The 22,608-nt window shown below is 47.8% G+C and overlaps 1 protein-coding gene across 1 annotated transcript in view; it reads left to right on the plus strand.

Annotated features, from left to right (window-relative positions):
- LOC137429562 (aquaporin-3-like) overlaps window positions 1–22,608 on the plus strand; it is a 119,245-nt gene that overhangs the window by 42,682 nt on the left and 53,955 nt on the right. Inside the window, exons 2-5 of the mRNA XM_068119569.2 lie at window positions 14,586–14,712; window positions 16,750–16,887; window positions 21,345–21,463; window positions 21,947–22,164. Coding sequence (XP_067975670.2) covers window positions 14,586–14,712; window positions 16,750–16,887; window positions 21,345–21,463; window positions 21,947–22,164 — 602 coding nt within the window. The remainder of the gene's footprint in view (window positions 1–14,585; window positions 14,713–16,749; window positions 16,888–21,344; window positions 21,464–21,946; window positions 22,165–22,608) is intronic.

Consider the following 22,608-nt stretch of genomic DNA (forward strand, 5'->3'; position numbering starts at 1 on the left):
GAGGTATAAAACATATGAACACTGCAAGGACTCTGGGGTGAATTACTTTTTTTTGATCTTCATTTCAACAATATTGATAGATAAAGGTGATATAATATAACAAATATCATGAAACATTTACATTTTGTAGTCCATTGTATAATTTAAATGAACATAAATGCAAATTTCGCATGTGGAAAAAGTAAGTACACCCTTGGCTCTAATAGGTGGTATTGCCCCCTTTGGCAGAAACAACCTCAAGTAGGCGTTTCTTATAACTGTCTACCAGTCTCTGACAACGACTGGGAGAAATTTTTGCCCACTCCTCCATGCAGAATTCTTTCAGCTGTGTGATGTTTGAGGGGTTTCTTGCATGCACAGCTCGTTTCAAATCCCCCCACAACATCTCGATGGGATTTAGATCCGGGCTTTGACTTGACCATTCCAGAACCCTCCATTTCTTTCTTTTCAGCCATTCCTTGTTGAATTTACTGGTATGTTTAGGGTCATTGTCATGTTGCAAGGTCCACCTTCGGTTGAGCTTCAACTTTCCGACAGATGGCCTCACATTATCCTCAAGCACCCTCTGGTACAATGAAGAATTCATCGTGGATTATATGATGGTGAGCTGCCCAGGCCCGGATGCAGCAAAGCTGCCCCACACCATAATATTTCCACCACCATGCTTTACAGTTGGTATCAGGTTCTTGTGGTCAAATGCTGTCTTTGGTTTTCGCCAAACATGTCTTCTGGTACTGTGGCCAAATAGCTCTACCTTTGACTCATCTGTCCAGAGCACATTGTTCCAGAAGTGCTGCTCTTTGCCGAGGTGTTCATTGGCAAACTTTAGTCTTGCCCTGATGTTCTTTCTGGACAGCAAAGGTTTCCTCCTGGCACACCTCCCATGTGGATCAAATTTGTGCAGCCTCTTTCTAATGGTAGACTCGAGCACTTTGACATCAACAGTGGCAAGATCTACCTGTAGGTCCCGTGATGACATTCTGGGGTTCTTAGAGACGTCTTTCAACATATTGCGGTCTCCTCTCCGGCTGAACAAGTTGGCAGTTGTTTGGAATCTGCTCCACTTGTAGATGATCTTCCGGACAGTCGAATGATTGATTTGAAATTGTTTGGAGATCTTTTTAAATCCCTTCCCAGACTCGTCGACATCTATAACCTTCTTTCTGAAGGCCTCAGAGAGCTCTTTTGATCTAGGCATGGTGACGTCGCCCACTTCAACAACAAAGAGCAAACCAAACTAAATTTCTGAGGTTTAAATAAGACAGGTTCCTCCAAGATCCTCTCTAACGATGTTCTAAGCATTTGCACCTGAGCTGGTTCACCTGATTCTAATTTTAGGTATTTGAAGTAGTGATAAATGTAGGGGTGTATTTACTTTTTCCACATGCGAAATTTGCATTCATGGTTATTTAAATTATACAATGGACTACAAAATGTAAATGTTTCATGATATTTGTTATATTATATCACCTTTATCTATCAATATTGTTGAAATGAAGATCAAATAGCTGTATGTTGAAATATGTTGAAAAAGTCAAAACTTTCCATGGGGTGTTCCTACTTTTTCACGTGACTGTATGTATGTATATATATATTGTTGCGGTTTTGAGTTTTGGTGACAGTTGTATAATAAAGGTTAAATTTCCCCATCATAGTTAGTCACACAAACAACATGTAGCCTCGCGATAGTGTCGTCATCTCTTAGTATTTGTGAGAATAGTCCCTTTCCTATGTTAGTTCTGTGTTGAGTAGAGTAAGGAGAATAGGTCCTACTCCAACTTCTATTGCCTTATCCCACCTCCCTAGCCTCATACCTCTTTGTGCTGCCTTTGATTCTTTTGGCGTGAATTAACACGAGGCTGGCTAGGAGGGTCGGGGCGGGACCGAATGAGGGCGGCAGAGAAGCTGACGGTAAGCGCGAGCCGCCAATCAGGGCTCAGAGGGTGTGGCGGCAGGACTGCCTCACAGGGCGTGGTTGGAAGGTTCGAGAGGGTTCGAGAAGGTTCGGGGCGGATCAATATAAGCGGTTGCGCATAGCCCCCAGGAGGACTGACGAGAAGGACTTGCGAGCCGAGAGTGCGGTGAGCAGTTGGTGAAGTTCGAGCAATTGAGGACTGACGAGGAGGACTCGCGAGCAGTTGGATGAAGAGAGCAGTACGAGGACTGAGTTGGCATTGAGTGGAGGAAGACGCGCATGAACCAGGATACGCTCTCATATGAAAGTAACGCTCGGTTGAGCTTGAAGCCGAGCCGCGTATCGTGCATTGAGTTACGCGAGTGATAACGGGCTGTGTAACCGCCAGCCGCGGTGAGAGACGCGTACGTTTTCCTTCTTACTTCATCGGCTGCCCTTTTGTTCAGGAGACGCGCTACGAGGATCCTTCCACCGCCTGCTTGCCTTCCTCGCGGGACGTGCTGGGACCGTGGAGAGCCGGACGGGGCCATTCCTGGACGACCACATCGCCGCGATTGGCCTGAACATCAATCTGCCTGCAATCCCCTGTGTGAGTGTGACGGGCCCGAGTCTGGGTGTTAAGAATACGACTGGTTAAGTGCTGCACTGTGTCTCTGCGTCTTCCGATCATTGTACATAATAATTACTAAACCTGTGTTATTCCTTTGATTCTACCGCTTTTGTGTTTTCCATCATTGACTAAGCGTGGTACGAATAAAACCGCTCGAATCGGGTTCCAATAATAAGGTATCTGCATGGACCACGTGGTGCGCCATCCGCTCGGGTGCACTCAAATTACGCGTGGTTCATGCGAGACTTGATCCCTGCTTCCGCGGCGGCGTGAGTACTTAGGTACGCGCGAACATCGTCCCGAAACCATGTCTCGCGTCTGCCCGGGAGTGGCGATTCAAATCTCGCGGTTGCGACAACCCAAGGAGAACAAGGGGCTTAATCTCCCCTTGGTAAGGGCAGGAGGGTCGTGCGAAAACCGTAACATTTGGTGTCCGGGAGTGAGTTTGGACCTAGAGTGCGCTTCACGCACTCAAAATTACGAGCGGACGAAATTTAGTCTGAGAGCCAAATTTATATTTGTACCATGGCTAGCCAATGCGGTCGAATGCCGGTGAGGGTAGAAATAGAGGAAGAATTAATGACCCAGTACTCACAAGAGGGACAGTTGGTAGTGGAGGAAGCCGAAAAGGGTGCGGCAGCTGGTAAAGAAAATGGCGGCACCTCGCACATGGCGGCGGAAGCCGAGCCCGCTGTACCAACGAGTTTTGACCTGCAGCAGTTCATGACACAATGCCTGGCGTACATGGCAGAGTCAATAAGGGACAGGAAAGAAGAGAGGAGGAACATTAAAAAAATGGGGGATCAATTGGCTAATCAAATGGACGCCATAAAATAATCCAGGTGTGAAGTGGAAAAAATGATGGCAGAGTCAAAGAAGGACATAAAAAAAGCAGGGGAGGACATAAGGCGCAGGTTGAGCGAGGAGGTCGCAATGGGGCGTGATGTGAGGAACGCGTGGGGAGCGAGCTTGGGCAGAGCACAGCCAAATTGACCGGGGATAATGAAGTCGCGACGCAAGAGGAAATTGTAGAAGAGCCGATGATCGTTGAATTGGGGGCGAAAGTGTCGGGGGCGCCGGGGAAGGTCGAATTGGAAGACAAAATTTTATGGGCGCCGGCGGTCGTCGAGCTAGAAAAAGAAATGATTGGGGCCGAAGAGACGGCAGAATCAGAAAATAAATCACGGGAGAAGGAGATGGAATATGTACAAAGTTCGTATTCACACCATGACGCCGTGCTTGCTAACCCCAATAAAGGTTTACAGGTGCTGGCGAAGAAGCCGGGGAAGGAGGACCATGAGGTGAGAAATTATGGCACGAATGTGTTTGGCGCGAACGGGTTTTTGGCGCGCTTGGGACAGAGTCGAAACCCGGGCGGTCGCGGAAGGTCCATTGTGCAGTGTACGAGGGCGACTGGTATGAGAGAGAGTGTGCGCCGAAACGTGAGCGAGAATAGTGTGCACCAGGGTGTGCGATGATTGGGTGGGTAACAGGAGAGTGCACCCCCGAGGGTGTTACGGAGTGTGTAACGAAAAAGTGTGCGCATGGTTGTGCGGTTAAGGAGTGTGTAATGGGAGAGTGTGTTACAGAGTGTGTGCAGAAGTGCACACCTGAGTGTGTTATGGGATGCGTATGAGAAGAGTGCGTAGAAGAAAAGTGTATACTGGGGTGCGTGAAAGGTGCGAGTGCGCCTGGGTGGTGTGCACCAGAGAGTACGAGTACGGAGTGTGAGGGAGAATGCACACCAGACTGTGTGCGGGAAGAGTGTGGAACGGAGTTTGTGAAAGGTGTGAGTGCACCTAGGTGTGCATGTGCGAGTACGGTGTGTGAGGGAGAATGCACACCAGAGAGTGTGGAAGGAGAGTGTGCAGTAATGGAGTGTATGGGCGGTGCGGGGACGCCTGGGTGTGCGAGTGTGGAGTGCGTCGCGAGTATTGAGTAAGCGAGTATCGACACAGACCGGGGGGGGGGGGTGAGGGGGGAGTAGCGCGGAGTGGGACGGGTAGCGTACGTGAGCCCTCGGTGAGTTGTGTGCAGCAGGGACCGGCTGGGATCGGTGCCGTGGCGGTTTCACAAGGACCGCCGTGCACGACCCGTGCCGGCCCCTGCACTGTATGGTTGGTGCCGTGCCGTGGCGGCAAAGGCAATCGGCGAGATTCAAGGGGATGTAGGAGATTTCGGAGCCACGCACCTAGGCGGGTGCAGTGCTCCGACCGGGGCCGGTTGGGTCATCGTGCTTGGGACCGCGAGGCCCCACACAGGGATGGGGCCCTGCACCTCGGCCCATCTATCCCTCCCCCTTTGGATCGAAAATGCCGGACGGACACCCCATGCAGGAGACCAACCAACCGAATGGATCGCTCGGCCTTTCGAAGCCGAGCTGTGACAACATACCTCCAGAAATGGAGAGGCTCAAAGTGTAGTGGACTGATGAGAGTAGTGTACCCTACGTGGGAGAATGGTCGTTTGACAATTCCTCACACGGACAGGGCCCATGAGCATTAGTTTAGGGGGATGGCAGTGATAGGCACATGGAGGTGCCAGCAATTGTTACCTCCAAGGGGCACCAAAGCTAGCTGAGGGAGGGCTAGGATAATGATAGGGATTTAGCAGACTGCAGGGACATGAGATTTAAGTAGTGACACTGTACCTATAGTGGGGACGTAGAGAGGTTAGATGGTTGATAATGACGAAGGGAGTGCATAGTGTAACGGGACGATGGGGGAAGCACGAGAGTAGGGGAAGTAGTTAGCTAGATGATGCTGTGTGCTTGGTGAGGAATTGTGTGAGAATAAACGGAGTTGTGTGTGACAATAAGTGGAATTGGTTTGAGGTGTGTGAGCACAAAAGGTGTGTGAGACAAAAGGGTGTGAGATAAATGGTGTGTGAGAATATTTGGTGTGGAATGCATGGTGCGAAGGATTGAATGGGGGAAGAGTGGAACCCATTCGCGAAAGCCCGGGGTGGGTAGTGTAAAGCCAGGTAGAGGGCGTAGGCAAAATTTGTATGGATATTGACACCTGTGGTGCAGGCAGTAGCAAGTAGTGCTTTGTAGGGTGCGTGAGACTGTGGAATGGCTGGGCATGTGGTTTAATTGCTGCGTATGGTTATTGGGGCACTCCGCCACTGGTAGTTTGTCGGCCAGGTGAGGCCGCAGGTAGGCTCTGGGAGCCAGTTAGGGTAGTTGTGAGTTGTTGAGTGGGGCGCGAGGATCCCAGGAGAGGACCCGGGTTGCCCAATGCCCAGGTGGGAATCAGGGGGGTAAAGTGCCAGGAGGGGGATGGGGGGTAGAGCATACTGCAACATGGAAGGGGGATGGGGGGTAGAGGATACTGGAACATGTAGGGGGTTGGGGGGCAGAGGATACTGGAACATAGAAGGGGGATGGGGGGTAGAGCATACTGGAACATGGAATGGGTGGGAATGTGGGTTGGACACACTGAAAGATGGAAGAAGGCTTGGTGAGTGGGTGGGCATACACATAGAGAGGGATAAAACATTCAGTCCAATTATTAATATACAAGCAGGGATCCCCGGTTTTGCCCGATGCTGTTCTGAGGATTCATCACTCTCTGGGTGCCATTTCTCTGGTCTCTGTATCTGCTCCCACTGAGGCGAATGATCTAACTGTGAAGAAGACATTTGATGTGGAGTCTGTGGTTGATCAATGATATCAGCTTGAGATACTCTTCTAGCTTCTAGCAATCTAGATACTCTTCTAACAAACCAAGCAATGGTAAATCAATTTGGTGTAGTTTTTAATAAAGGTACTGGAATTATTTCTTTATGAATAAGGGTGATATAGTTAGATATATGGTGCTTTGAAATATAGTGTTGGGATTATGTATTCCGAATGATGACGTAGAACGCCACTCAGTAGAGCGCATACTCCCGCCGTGGGTTTAGTTGGAATAATACGTTTTGTTTAATATCCCCTCTTCCCCAAAACAATAAATGAAAAAGAAAATAAGCCCGAACTGTCAGAGAATTTATTTTGATATACGTATCTAGGAATTAGAGGAGAAAAACATCATTTAAGAATAAGAATAAAAGCTTTGATGCAGTAAAACAGAAAAAATCTTTCCCAAAAATATTTCCAAATAAAAGTTCCTGTATCCGGAATAATATCCTGAGCTTCACCAAAAACTAATCAATTCTTCCTTATCCGAAGGGCAATCATCCCACCAACTTTCATCCAAATCCGTTCAGAACTTTTCCAGATATCTTGTTCACGAACACACGAACACACACACACACACACACACACGAACACACGAACACACACACACACGGACGGACACGATCGAATGCGTTACTCCCTGTCGGGAGTAATAAACCTGAAATCGCAGAGCCAGAACCAGAATTATATATTTGGTCTGGGAAGCTCATGTGAGGTTTCTTCTTCTTCAGCCTCTCACAACCCAGGGTGAATATGCGATCTTTTCAAAAAAAGTTGGAATTTTGCCATATCTGTTTTATTTGTTTGTTAATATACCTCAGCCATTGACAAATCTGGAACTGAGTCTTTATAAGTTCATCAAATACTGACACCACGAATGACATTCGCTGAGCTCAATGTTGATATCTCTTCTGAGTTAAAAAAAACAAAAAAACAAAAAACAGTTTTAAAGCATTATACGTATCAAACGATACATTTTATGAAACGTGGAAACCTAATACACACTTTGGTGGTTTTAAAATGACAGAATATGTCTTTATTAGAAAAAAGGAATGGAGGAAGGGCCAACCGTGGAGGTTGGTCGAGGTCCAAATGGGCCGGCTTGAGGCGGTCCACGGAGATGCGGTCCGGTTTGCCGCCGATGTCAATGCTGAACGACTTGTCGTCCCTCTTCAGGACCCGGAAAGGTCCATCATACGGCGGCCGAGCGGTCCCCGGTGTGCGTCGTTCCGGATAAAAACGTACTCCGCAGTGCGAAGTGCTGGGGGGACGTGGGGTTGGGGGCAAATCTCCTGGCGGCCTCCTGGAGGACCGAGCGTTGGCGAGCCACGGACCAGGGGCCGGTGGCGTCAGGGATGAACTTGCCCGGCACGCGCAGTGGCTGGCCGTAGACCAGCTCGGCGGTGGAAGCCTGGAGGTCCTCTTTAGGGGCTGTTCGAAGGCCCAATAGGACCCACAGGAGCCTGTCGGCCCAACCGTCGTCCTGGAGGCTGGCCCTGAGAGCGGCCTTCATCGGGCGGTGTAACCGCTCGCACAAGCCGTTGGCTTGGGGGTGGTAGGCCGTGGTGCGGTGTAGCTTGACCCCCAAGGCCTAGGCGACCGCGCCCCAAAGCTCAGAGGTGAATTGGGGCCTCTGTCGGAGGAGATGTCCGAGGGGGTGCCGAAACGGGCAATCCAGGTGCCAATGAAGGCCTGCGCCACGTCGGCGGATGTTGTTGATGCCAGCGGGACGGCCTCAGGCCACCTGGTGGTCCTGTCCACCATCGTGAGGAGGTGGGTGAAGCCCCGCGAGGAGGGAAGGGGTCCCACCAGGTCCACATTGACATGGTCGAAGCGCCGTGCGGGCACGTCGAATGGTGCAAACGGGGCCTGGGTGTGCCGGTGGACCTTCGCGCGCTGGCAGGCGACACAGGCGTTGGCCCAGTCGCGGACGTCCTTACAGAGCCCGTGCCAGACGAACTTTGCTGCCACGAGCTTCTGCGACGCTTTCCGGCCTGGGTGGGAAAGGCCGTGGAGGGCGTCAAAAATGTGCCGCTGCCATCCAGTGGGCATGATGGGGCGAGGTTGGCCCAGGGAAACGTCGCACAGGAGAACTGTGCCTGTGTCCTCGAAGGGGACGTCGGCCAACCGTAGGCCTGTGTCCGCTGTCCGGAGGGCTTGCACCGTGGGGTCGGCGGTCTGGTCGGCCACCATGCGGGCGAAGTCCACACCGAGGTGGCCGGCGTGCGCGCCGGACCGGGAGAGGCAATCGGCCACAGCGTTGTCCTTGCCCGTGACGTGCCGGATGTCCGTAGCCGACCACGGCTCTGCAACCTTGGCCATGGGGAAGACCAGGGGTTTGTGGTCCACAAACGCCGTGAACGGGCGGCCCTCTAAAAGATGGCGGAAGTGGCGAACTGCCAGGTAAAGGCCGAGGAGCTCGCGGTCGAAAGCGCTATACTTGCGCTCGTTAGGGCGAAGCTGCCAGCTGAAGAAGGCCAGCGGTTGCCAAGCCCCGTTCACCCACTGTTCATGCACGGCGCCCACTGCGTAGTCGGAAGCGTCCGTGGTGAGGGCGATGGGTGCCTCGAGCGCCGGGTGCGCCAGCATGGTCACGTTGGCGAGGGCCAGCTTAGCGTCCGTGAATGCCTCGTCCATCTCTTTGGTCCAGCCGACGTCGTGCTTGGCCGGCTTGCCCCGGAGGGCTTCGTACAGGGGTGCGCATGAGTTGGGCGGCGCGAGGGACGAACCGGTGGTGGAAATTTACCATCCCCCAAAATTCCTGTAGGGCCTTGATGGAGCGGGGGCGTGGGAAACTTGTGACTGCCTCCACCTTGGTAGGCAGCGGGACGGCCCCGCGCTTCGTGATGTGGTGCCCCAGGAAGTCGACGGCCGTTACGCCAAACTGGCATTTCGCCGGGTTGATGATGAGGCCGTGCTGGCCGAGGCGATCAAAAAGCGTGCGCAGGTGGATGAGGTGCCCCGCCCGGGAAGTACTGGCGACGAGAATGTCGTCCAAGTAGACGAAAAGGAAGGTGAGGTCGCGCAGCACGCTGTGCATCAGCCGCTGGAAGGCCTGGGCCGCGTTCTTAAGGCCGAACGGCATGTGAAGGAACTCGAAGAGGCCAAAAGGTGTAATTACCACCGTCTTCGGCACGTCGGCCGGCCGGACGGGTACCTGGTGGTAGCCCCGAATGAGGTCGACCTTGGAAAAGATCACCCGCCCCGACAAATGGGCGGAAAAGTCCTGTATGTGTGGTATCGGGTACCGGTCGGGGTTGGTGGCATCGTTGAGGCGGCGTTAATCGCCGCATGGTCGCCATCCGCCACCGGGTTTGGGCACAATGTGCAGGGGCGAGGCCCACGTGCTATTCGAGCGCCGCACAATGCCCAATCGCTCCAGCGCGTCGAATTCCGCCTTCGCCACGGCAAGTTTGGTCGGGTCGAGGCGACGAGCCCTAGCGTAGACCAGTGGACCTGTGGTCGGGATGTGGTGTTCGACGCCGTGTTTGACGGCGACGGCCGAAAACGTCGGCTGCGCGAGGGCGGGAAACTCGGCGAGCAGGCGGGTGAAATCGTCCGTGGCCGGGAGCGCGCAGGCTAGCTTGGTTGGTGCGGAGCCGCTCAATGAGCAAGCGAGTGAGCTGAAGGTCTCCGCGTTGATGAGCCGACGCCGTTTGACGTCCACCAAAAGCCCATGCGCGCACAGAAAATCTGCACCCAGCAAGGCCATGGGCACGTTCGCCGTGATGAAGTCCCACCTGAAGCGCTGGCCCCCGAAGCAGAATGCGACGCTGCGCGAACCGAAGGTGCGGATGGAGGAGCCGTTTGCGGCGATCAAGGCGGGGCTGCAAAGCGCGCCCTGTTTGTCCTGCACCGAGGCGGGTATCACGCTCAGCTGAGCACCAGTGTCGCACAAAAAACGCCGCCCGGACGCTGTGTCCGTAATAAACAGAAGGCTGCCTGAATGGCCGACGCTCATGGCAGGCAGTGAGCGCCGGCCTGGTCGTTTCCCGACCTGCCGAAAGTGCACGGTGGGCGGCACGTTCTGGCCTTCTGCCCAAACCTGGCGTGGTAGTAGCACATGGTCCGCTCTGGTGGAAGCTCCGGCGGTTGCGTCGGGTTCAGTCGACGGGGCGTCGCGGCGGCCGCTGCCGCCAGTGGCGCTAACTCGGCCAGTGGTGGCACCGGTCGTGGCCCGGGCGTTGCCTCGGTCGGCCCAGGGTTCCAGGCGGCCGCTCTGACGTGTCGCCTGGCCGAGAAAAAGTTATCAGCCTCCTTGGCCAGGGCGCGAGGGTCCGTGATGGGCGAATTAGCCAAAGCTAATCGTACCTGCCCGGGTAGCTGCCGGAGGAGCAGCTCGGGGAAGAGGAAATCTGGGCTGTGGTCGCCGAGTAGAGCAAGCATGTGGTCCATGCGTTCGGATGGACGGGCCTCACCCAGCTCCGGGAGGTCGAGCAGTTGTTGCGTGCGTTCGGTCTCCGTGAGTCCAAACGCACCGAGGAGTAAGCCTTTGAGCGTGCCGTATTTGTCGGCATTCGGCGGGTTCTGTAGGAAGCTCAGGACCTGGGCAGCAGTGGAGGCGTTGAGCGCGGAGACCACATGGTGGTAGCGTGTCGTATCCTCCGTAATGTTCCGCAGGGCGAATTGAGAATCCGCTTGGGCGAACCAGATGGCTGCGTGCGATTCCCAAAAGCCAGGGAGCTTCAAAGCTACAGATGACTCCATCGCCATGTTCTTGAAAAGGGGTCACCAATTGTGGAGCTATGCTCGCACAATAAAGCCGGACAAAATGGACGACACCAGGAACGAAGTTTCACTGAGCTATTTATTCTAGCTCAACTCGAAAGAACTCAAAAGCACTGAATAGCCCGTTAACACGGGCGGCAATTTATATCAAAAGTTCACCACACAAAAGCCACGCCTCTCAGGCGGGGCGTGGTATGCAAATAAGTCAGCCACGCCTCTCAACGGGGCGTGGTATGCAAATCGAGAGTCCGCCCGGGCAAGGCAAGTCCTGACACGTCCGGGCGAGTCCGGGCAAGTAACCGCCCGCCGGTTACGTCATCGGCCGGTGCAAGGTGATTGTGTCGTGCTTCCGGTAACCGCTACAGTACCATGTAATATGTTGTGCTTTGGGACGTGGTATTGAAATTGTCTTTCCAATGTTGAATTCATCTATATGTTGCTACATACATGACAAATTATAATTTAGGAAATCTTGTAACATGTTAAACATGTGTATATATAAATGTTTTACTTGAGTAAGGAAAATACATTGGCGCCAGAACGTCGGACATTACGAATGGTATCTGGTAATCTACATGTCCTGTCGATCTAATCTGCATTTCAGCCAAATACCAACTATTTGCAAAGGCTTGCACGCCATCTGTGACTCATCTAGAGGTCAAATTGACCATTGTTAACTTTTGAAAGTTAATTAACTTGAAATGCAACCTCACTGTTTATTGTTTATTGTTGTTTTATAATCTGCATACCTTTCCTTGCAAACATGCAGTGAAACAGACTTCCATTGTATGAATAAACTTTCTGCCCTCAGGTTCAGGCAGCTATGTAATATCCATCCCTTCCCCCTGTTTGAGGACATGAAGGTATATAAGGACTGATTCAGTCGAGCGAGCTATGATGTCAGCAGGCAGCATGACTCGTCTCTCCTATCAATGATGTGCACATTATGATAGTTTGCGCTGTAAATAGAGATTTTTTTTAAATAAAAACGATTGAATGAACCTTTGAGCCAGTCTTTGGGGAGTAAGACCCCTGAGTGGGATAGCAATATCTTGGAGGACTTCTCCTGCAGGTGAAGCTATCAGGACTCAGGACTATTGAATCGTTTTTAAAATATATTTATTTATTTGGGGCATAAGACCCCTGATTCCCATCAACACTGCAGGGTCTACCGGAGTGCTCAGTTCCTCAATACTGACCACGGGCTTGTTGGAGCAACTCTGAAGTTGCGGCTCAAATCCAAGAGAATGGTACCATCCCAGCCTTGGCTGGATGTTGGAAAGCTTAAGGATGAGAGGGTATCTGAGAAGTTTTCTAACTGGTTGAGTTGGGTTTTAGGGGGTCTGTGTGTTTTGGGGGATCCTGAAGAATTGTGGAGTGCCTTCAGGACAACCTTCCTTGATGTTGCCCATGGGGATCTTGGAAACCACTGTCAGGCGAAGAATAACTTTGTCTTCCAAGGAACACTGGATACCACTAACCAGAGTCACAGGGCCAGGCTTGATGGCAGGTTCAGGGAGCATTCCAATTATTAATTCAGGGAGTCACAGGGCCAGGTTCAGGGAGCTGAGGCATAAAACTGTATGTTCACTGAGGGCAGACAAGGAGGCCTATGTGTGAGGAATCTGTGAAAGGGTAGGGCATCTCCTGTGGTCAAGTGATTATTGTCCTGCTTACAGAGGAATCAGTACATTGCGTTCCTCCAAGCTTGTCCATCGATGTACTGTAGTTAGAGTGGAGGGCGGTGGGCTCTTGACAGCTCCTGACTGTGTCTGAAGTGAAGGCCCACTAGGCAGGTTACTTTGAGCAGTTGTACCAGGCTGACTCACCAGCTGTTGCATTGGATGTCAGGGGTGCTACTATCTTGATTGCTGACCCTCCAATCAACTTTGAACCATCTTCATTTGTGGAAACACAGGCTGCGTTGAACCGTTTGAAAAAACCAGTAAAGCCAGTAAAGTTCTTGGGATTTGTGACCTCCATGCCGAGCTTCTCAAGTCTGGTGGAAATGCTGCACTCAAGTTGTTGCATGCAGTTCTGTGCTCTGTTTGTTGCACAGACATCATCCCAACTGACTGGAAGAAGAGCCTTGTTGTCCATCTCTGGAAAGGGAAGGGTGATCGCCAGGACTGCAACAACTACCGATCGGTGATGCTGCCCTCAGTGCTGGGCAAGGTCCTTGCTCTGATCATTCTTGATAGGGTTCGCCACCATCAGCTTGAGCACCAGCACCCAGAGCAGTCAGGCTTTACACCAAAGAGGTCAACGATTGATCATATCCTTGCTCTCGAGTCCTCACCGAACGCAGTTGAGAGTTTCAGCAAGGTCTGCTTGTAGCCTTTGTTTTTCTCCGCAAAGCGTTTGATTCAGTGAATCGGGATGCCCTCTGGAGGATCCTCAGCATTGTGGGGTGCCACAAAAGCTGACAAATCTGATTTCTGAACTATACTCTGGTACTGAGAATGCTGTTAGGAGTGGTGCTTCCATCTCTGACTTATTTCCAGTTGTTACTGGAGCTCGTCGGGGGTGTGTGCTGTCCCCTCCACACTTTTCAGCACTTGAATAGACTGGATTCTGGGGAGGATGTCCGAGAATTCTAGCTGTGGTGCATTGTTTGGATCTCTGACCTCCATTTCGCAGATGATGCAGTCATCTTTGCAAAGACTCCTTATGGGGCATCCTTATGGGGGCCCTCAAAGTGCTGAATGAGGAGTCGGCAATACTGGGATTACGGGTCTCCTAGGTCAAGACCAAGATCCAGGCTTTCAATGACATATTGGATGCTGCTATCCCTGTACCTGTCTTTGGTGAGGATGTTGAGGTCACAGGGAGTTTCAGTTACCTTGGCAGTGATATCCATGTCTCTGCATGTTAGGAGCCAGAGGTCAATAGATGTTTGGATAGGGCCTCCGGAGTTATTGAGTCACTGAACCATTGGGGTGTGGCACCGTTGCTACCTATGTGGGAAGATGAAAGACCGAATCTTTAATAAGTCTTTGGTACTTCCAGCCTTGCTTTACGGATGTGAGACTTGGACTCTCTCAGGGATCTGAGACAAAAACTTAACTCCTTCGGTACCAGGTCTTTTTTGAAAATCCTTGAATATCGTTGGTTGAACTTTGTGTCTAACGAGCGTTTTCTGAGAGGGAGACTCAGATGAGATTTGTTACCTGTATAGTCTGTGAGCATCAGCTGTGGCTGTATGGACATGTGGCTCGTTTTCCTGCCGCTGATCCTGCTCACCAGATTCTCTCAGCGAGGGACCCTCTTGAGTGGAGGGGGCCAACAGGCCGACCACGTGCCTTATGGTGGTAGTAGGTTAATTGGCATGTGAAGATCATGGGCCAGGCATATGCCTTGGCCAGATGGCCAGAGGGCCCTGGAGTACCAGTGGAAAGTGGACGTGGCGATGCGCTTCTCTGGTGCATGCTGCAATACCTGACCTGATGAGACTTCTCAAACAAAAGGTTTTGAAAATTAAATAAAAGCCAAAATATGGCTGAGGTCTAGCCCTAGCCCTGCTAATAACCGTAAAATGACAATTGTGTTAATCTTCTGATGTCCTAATAGGAGCCTCAATCTTTCCCTCATTTACTTTTTCTTTCTTACCCCACTAATTTCCTTTCACCACCACACCTACCCCCATCACATAGCTGATTGGTTGTGCAGCTGTTGCTCAGGGCGTGTTGTCAGGTGGTGGTGTTGCTGCCATTCTGAGCATTAATTTGGCCTTTGGATTGGCAGTGATGATGTCTGCGCACATCGCAATAGGAGTTTCAGGTATGGTTACATTCTGTGGATGAAGGTATGCACATTGTTCTGTTGTTTATCCGGGTGTTGATTTGCTTGTCTGTGTACCACCTATTGTGTTTATGAGCACCATACTTTGTGGAATTGATTCTTGCACGTCTTCCTTGAACTGTGCACCTTGTTTCATAAGTCTAAAGCATGGGCTCTCTCAGGCTTCCAAGCATCAACTTCAATTGAATAATTGATCAACAACAAATGAAGACTAGAAAGACCAATGAGGGATTACAGACCCTCACCGGATGCTGTTTTGTGTGATGTATTTCGTGTGGGAAATAGGAAGGAAGTGCTAATTATTTATGAAAGGTCTTGCATTGTAAATAAGAACAAAACAACAACAGGCATTTTAAGGCCATTTTCCCTGCGAGAGCGGAGGTTAGCCTTGCATTGTAAATGAAAGGTCTAAATGATCTGGTATTGTAAATGAGTAAAGGTCAAAAGTCTGAAAAGTTGTAAAGGTCAAAAGTCTGAAAAGTTGTAAAGGTCAAAAATCTGAAAAATTGTGAAGATCAAATGGTCTGAAGGTCGAAAGGTTTGAAAAGGTCGAAATGGGTCTAATGGTCTAAAGGGTCTTAAAGGGTCGAAGGGGGCTAAAGGGTGTAATTTAAGGTCTAAAGGGTCAGAATTGTCTGAAGGGGTCTAAAAGAGCTTGAAACGTCTAGAAAGGGTCTAAAAGGTCTGAAAGGTGTGAAAGTCTAAAGGCCTAAAAGGGTCTTAAAGGTCTAAGGGTTCTAAAGGGTGTAACGGGGTCTACGGGGTCTTAAGTGTCTAAAGAGTCTTAAGCATCTAAAGGATTTTAGGGGTCCAAACGATCCAAAAGGTCTTCGGGGCTCTTAGAAGTCTTGATGGTTTTAGAGGTCTTTGGGATCCTAAATGGGTTTTAGGGTTTAAAGGGTGTTAAATGTCTTAATGGTCTAATGGATCTTAGGGAGTCTTACGGGTCTTAAGGATCTTAAAGGGTTTTATGGTTTATAGGGTATTATATGGGTTTTGAGGGTCTCAAGGGTTCTAATGGTATATAGGGGTCTAACATAATTAATAAACATACTCAAATTATCTTGTCTTATAATTGATAAACATATGTCTGCGGACAGACATACAGACAGACAAACAACCAAGAAAGACATCTTGCAGAGTACGATGCTTGCAAAATGTACCCCTCTCCAAAAAAAAAGTTGCCATGGATACATCAGATTGCCCATTTCATTAAGACTAAAATTGATGATCTTCATCAAAACTCGAGTCAATCGGATTAAAATTGATTCTTTTTTCAGATGAAAATTTATGATATTAGAAGTTTGACCTTGAGTTGACATTTTGACCTCAAACATAGTTGGGTTCCCAATTCTGTGAAGCACTTTGCAAATGCTCTTCTATCCTCAAGTCAATCGGATGAAAAGTGACGATTTTTCAGATGAAAATTGATTTTTTAAAGAAGTTTGACCTAGAGTTGACGTTTGACATTTTGACCTCAACAGACAAACAGACAAACAGACAGAATAATGCACAAGACCAACCAATATCCTTGAAAATTGTTCGATTTTGCAAGTAATAAATAGACAGACAAACAGACAAACAAACAAATGGACCAAAAACATTTTTAAATGTAGACAGTTTAAAAAAAACAATAGACTAGGTCTAGTTATAGGGTTTGAAAGCATATTTTAGCGCAATACAGTTGTTAGGGTTGGGGTTGGGATATGTAAATGTGGTCGAATTTTAAGGTGTATAATGCTGGTTTCATTGGTCACATTTTGGGGATGTTGCAGTTCGTGTTTTGTTAAAATGTTCTCATCAACTTCCCTTCACCTCCTTTTCACAATTTAAATTGTTTTTATTGAATCCTCCCTTCCTGGTGCGTTTATAGTAAATATAGAATTAAAAGGTACCTTATTTTGCATTTTCTGCTCCGATCATGTGACTTCCTCCAAATGCGTCTGACGATTTACACTGTCCTTCATTTATATGACACCTGTTTCTCTTCATTTCTCGAATATGAACCCCCTACAGGTGCTCACATGAATCCTGCGGTTACCCTGGCAATGTGCCTCTTAGGCCGATTTCCATGGAAACGACTTCCTCTGTATTGGATATCACAGTTCTTGGGTGCATTTATTGGTGCTGCAGGAGTCTATGCCCTGTATCATGGTAAGGAATCGTCTTACAGAATGTGAGCTCTGGACGCTCACTATCACGGAAGTGGTCAGGGCAGGATGTCTCTTAATCTTAGTGAGCTGAATTTGTGGCATTGGGTGGTTTGGTCTTTCATAGACTGCAACGAGACCAACGAGACCGGAAAAAAATATATATTTTTTTTGACCTGAAATTTGAGCAGCGTTTGCATATTGGGTCACTGAAGCATATTGTGGTTGAGGTCAAAAGGTGAAGATCTCCTAAAATCGTCAATTTAAAAAAATAAATAATAAATTGCGGTTTTCGTCGTGTTTAGCACAAGGAAGAAGTCTGAATACAAAGCGGATGTGGACGGGCTTTGCATTTTCAGATGCTTTCGAGTTTTCTTTTACCTTTGAGATACACCATCATCATACACATCATACTTTGACCAGCTCAAATTTCAGGTCAATCGGATAAATATTCACGATTTAATGCAACCTTGACCTTTGACCTCTTGATCTAAAAAAACTAAAAAACAATCGCTTCTAGCTTTTGATTGGTGAACCGATTCAGTGACCCAATATGCAAATTGTAAAATTTCAGGTCAATTGGATGAAAATAGATGATTTTATGTGATTCTGACCTTTGACCTTTTGAGAAATTTTTTTAGTTTTGTCTTCTCCACATTCTCATAATAAAGGTCTGTTAAAAATTTGATGACAATGGTCAAATGGTAAATTTAACTTTCAGGTCAATTGGATGAAAATTGATGATTTTATGTGATGCTGACCTTTGACCTTTTGAGAAAAATTATTCTTTTTGCCTTCTCCACATTCTCATAATAAAGGTTTGTTGAAAATTTGATGACAATGGTCAAATGGAAAATTTAACTTTCAGGTCAATTGGATGAAAATTGATGATTTTAGATAACAACCAAAGACACACCATTAGGTAGTAGGTTGTGGACAGCAACCGCTCAGGGTAGTACTACCGTTCGGATTTAGGAGTGTTAAAGTGGTGCCCGGAACCATCTTAAACTCTCCGCGTCAGGATTGCTGGTCTTACTTTCTGTCTCACTCAAACTACAATTACCGGGCCGAGCTTCAACCTCTCTTTCTTTCAAACAAACATTATACACTTTTCAAATACGTTTCTTACTCATTTTCACTGCTCACCTTTACATTCTCTCTCTTTTATTTCTCTTTATGCAGTTATAAGTCCCCTGCCGGTGTACACTGAAGAGGACTATAGGTTTGCACTCCGTCCCTCCGTCTGTCCGTCTGTCAGTCCGTCACGCAAAGAACAGTTTTCCGGACGTTTTTTCTAAACTCTTAATGCTAATGATTTCAAACTTGGTACATGGTTTCCTCATGATAAGTTACAGATCAAGTTCGAACTTCACGACGTTTAGATCATTTTTGACAAAGTTATGGCACTTTGAACTTTTGTAATTTCCCAAAAAGTTTTCCGGACTATAATTTGGAGTGCGGTAAGTCAAAGCTGTTAATATTCCTTGTTTTAACTCCAATTTAAATTCTGTTTCCACTTTTAGTGAGAAGTATGGGGTCTGTGCAACCATTCATAAACTTTATTTGGTGCAAATTGGATAATTTTTAGCCGAGTTACCTCAGACCGTGAGTTGGTAATTATATAATTCACACATAGTGCAATACGTGCAGGCTGATCCACGGAGCGACCTTGCGGGCTTATTTTAACTCCAATTTACATTCTGTTTCCACTTTTAGTGATAAGTAGGGGTCTGTGCAACCATTCATAAACTATATTTGGTGCAAATTGGATAATTTTTAGCCGAGTTACCTCAGACCGTGAGTTGGTAATTATATAATTCACACATTGTGCAATACGTGCAGGCTGCTCCATGGAACGACATTGCAGGCTTATTAGTCCCCTACTGGTGTACACCGGAGGGGACTATAGGTTTGTACTCCGTCCCTCCGTCTGTCCATCTGTCAGTCTGTCCATCCATCACGCAAAGAACAGTTTTCCGGACTTTTTTTTCTAAACTCTTAATGCTAATGATTTCAAACTTCGTACATGGTTTCCTCATGATAAGTTACAGATCAAGTTCAAACTTCACGACGTTTCGATCATTTTTGACAAAGTTATGGCACTTTGAACTTTGGTAATTTCCCCCAACAGTTTTCCGGACGACAGACTGCCGGTAGGGGACATGTATTGCAGCGGAATACTCAGAATGCTTGTTAGTCCCCTACCGGTGTACACCGGAGGGGACTATAGGTTTGCACTCCGTCCCTCCGTCCCTCCGTCCGTCATGCCGTCACGCAAAGAACAGTTTTCCGGACTTTTTTTTCTAAACGCTTAACGCTAATGATTTCAAACTTGGCACATGGGTTCCTCATGATAAGTTACAGGTCAAGTTCGAACTTCACGACGTTTCGATCATTTTTGACAAAGTTATGGCACTTTGAACTTTGGGGATTCTGATAATTCTGATGATCCTTAACACAGTGCCATTTTAAGTTTTAATTTCCTTTAAAAAAGATTTTCTCTGCAATAATTGGACCGATTGTGATCAAATTTTCACCGTAGGGGGGACTCGGTCTGTAGAATATTTTAATGGGAATTATGACGTCACAGGTCACGTGGTTCGGCCGCCATATTGTTTTTCGTGAAAACACGAAAACCCCTTTTTCTCTGCAAGGGCTGAACAGATCGAGGCCAAACTTTGCAGGCAGAATCGCATACCCATGACGAACAAAAAAGTCAGCGAGCATGACGTCATGCGTCACATGGTTTCAGAGTTATATTATGACGTTTTTAAGCATGAACCTTTAAAACCGAGCTCCTCCCTCATTTTTCATCCAATCGAGGGGAAACTTCACAGATCTGTTGAGCATGTCAATCTACTAAAATGTCCTTTTGGAATTTACGATAGGGCACGTGGTTTGGAAGATATCGTTAATTAAACGAAAATATTAAAAAATGGATATCTCTTGTTTATTTGAGAGTTCTCCTCAAGCCGCACCGTGCGCCCTCAGCCTCGTCTCGCGAACGTCAAAAGCGCGACACAGCGCGCGCTTTCCAGAGGGGCGGAGCCAAGCCGAGCAACATATATATACACATCGATCATTGATCGTGAACCGGAAAATATAATAAATTACTGATATTTAGCGACTCGAAAGGTTCTTTATCAACAACTTATTTTCTCGTGCTTCTGCTGACCTGTCTGCAAGGTGTATAAATCGAAGTCCCGAGTGCGAATTACAGGTGAGCCCGTCCTGAGGTAATTAGCGATTGGGAACGATTCAGAACCTATTGGTAATTTCCCCAACAGTTTTCCGGACGACAGGCTGCCGGTAGGGGACATGTATTGCAGCGCAATACTCAGAATGCTTGCTTTATTTAAGGCCTTGCCTCAATGAGGGCTATATAGCCTGTGACTGGAGCCTTCAACATTAAAAAAATTAACAAATAAATGAAAAACACACAAGTGATTGCAAAACCACGTTTCCCGCTGCTCGGGGATGGCCTAACAGTAATGGTGTGAGTCTTTCCCACAACTGAACTGACATTTAACACGTGGGACACTTAACCAGCGCTTATCAACATTATGGTACCGTATCCCTCCCTTCTTTCCACAACCATAACAATATATATAGATGAAGTGGATTGTACTTGCATTGCCTACAGAACGCCGCCAGTTTGCTGTTGTTTTGTTATTTTTGTTGTAGATGTACAATTGTCGTTTTGCAAGGTACAAGTTTTGGAACCCGTCTACCCATAAGCCGTTATGTCTGAACCCTCAGTAAGCAGACTGGTGTAGTTGAATGACAGCAGTTGCTGTTATGGCAAACATGGATGCCATGTCGAACAACTCTTCAAATTTGGTTAAACATTTGTGACTCTGTATAATATATATATATATATATATTTTTTTTGTATACATAATCGAGGCTCGTGAAAGAGCTAACATTTATCACACAAACAAATCAAACAGACAAAGAACCAAAGTATATAAAAAGGGGAGCGGGAGACAAGATGGGGAGAGAAGGGGAAGCACATAACCACAACATTTGTGAGGGACATCGGGAATGTGTGAGAGGGAGAGGGCTTGGGGGGAGGCGGTGTGGGAAGGGGGGGGGGGAGGGGTGGGAGAAGTATAAACACAAGGACACCAAGGACTTCCAGGAAAGAAGTTGGTATTTCAAAAAAGTGGATTTGGGGTGAAATTACCAGGGGTAGAAAAGATCAAGGTTTTGGATGGGGGAAGATAAGAGATGGTGGTGAACAGCTGTTTTAAAGACCTGGAGGGAGGAGTGGGTTTGAAGGGAGTGGGGGAGTTTGTTCCAGAGGCGGGAGAAAAGAGGAATGAAGGAATGAAAGAGTGAAGGTGAGCAGAGAGTCTTGATCTTGATCTGTTGTTGTGCTTTGACGTTATTTGCTCTGTTGTGCAATAACGAAGTTTCTTCAAGTCATGATGCTTTGACCTTTTATGTGATTCACCTCAGAGGGGATACGAGCATACGAAGGTGGGGAGCTGACTGTTGTCGGCCCTAATGCCACGGCCGGAATATTTGCCACCTACCCCAACTCTCACCTCTCCACTGGAGGAGGTGTTGTTGATCAGGTGGGCCTATGCTTAAACCATCTTTCTTTCCTTTTTACCACGCGCGCGTGAAGCGAAAAGTGCGTTAAGCAATGGGTTTAGGTTTAGGTTTGAAATTTATTGAGCGTGATCCACACAAAAATTGTATGTGAGAAGTAAACTGATGACGTCATAGGTTCACGTCGTTATAGTAACCATATTGGATTGAAAATTAAAACCTTCAAAAATATTATTCTCCAGAACGGCTTACTAGAGCGATGCCAATCTGCATATCGTGTGATACATTGCTGCGTATAGTGCGAAAAAGTGACGTGGTTTGGTCACGTGGTTTGGCAGCCATCTTGGATAGAAAAGCGACCCTTATCCAAAACACGAAACAAACACCACACACAATAACCCACACAAACATGTCCTGGCGAGGAGTCTGCAATCTCTGATCGTTCTTTCTTGTTTACATTGTTATGTCTGTTATCACACTTTTCCTCATTCTTCCTTCTCCTACAGGTGATTGGAACTGCTATTCTGCTTTGCCTCATTCTTGCACTGACGGACGAATCGAACTGTGCATTACCACGCCATCTGCAACCCCTGGGTTTTGGTTTAGTGGTGGTTGCTGTCGGGCTAGCTACGAACTTCAACTGTGGTTATGCTATTAACCCAGCCCGAGATTTAGGGCCCAGGATTTTCAGTGCGTTGGTTGGATATGGATCTGAGGTGTTTTGGTGAGAATATGTTTGTATTATGAATATCGTGTATTATTATTATTATTGCACTCAATATTTCGCTCTTTCACGAGCCTCGATCTTGTATACAAAAAACAAACAAACAAAACAAAAAAAACACCAGATCTAACTTGAAAAGAAATACAGTATTTTAAGGAAGGGGAATTGTTTTTCAAATGTACCTTTAAAGAGGAGGAAGGAGCTGAGGAAGGTTGAGGAAGGTTGAGGAAGGTTGAGGAAGGACCTACAGCTTAGCTGGGAGGGGCAGGAATAAACAACTGCACTATTTTTGCACATGTGATCGATTGTGCATGTCTAATATATAAAGCTTATTTTAACCATTGACTCACTCACTCACTCGTTCATTCATTCATTCATTCATTCATGCACTCACTGATATAAATGTTTAGTACCATCTAGGTGGGCTCGAAAGCTGAAATTTGG

The sequence above is a fragment of the Myxine glutinosa genome, chromosome 6 (assembly GCF_964187855.1).
Source record: "Myxine glutinosa chromosome 6, kmMyxGlut1.1, whole genome shotgun sequence".
In the NCBI taxonomy this organism is placed as follows: Eukaryota; Metazoa; Chordata; class Myxini; order Myxiniformes; family Myxinidae; genus Myxine; species Myxine glutinosa.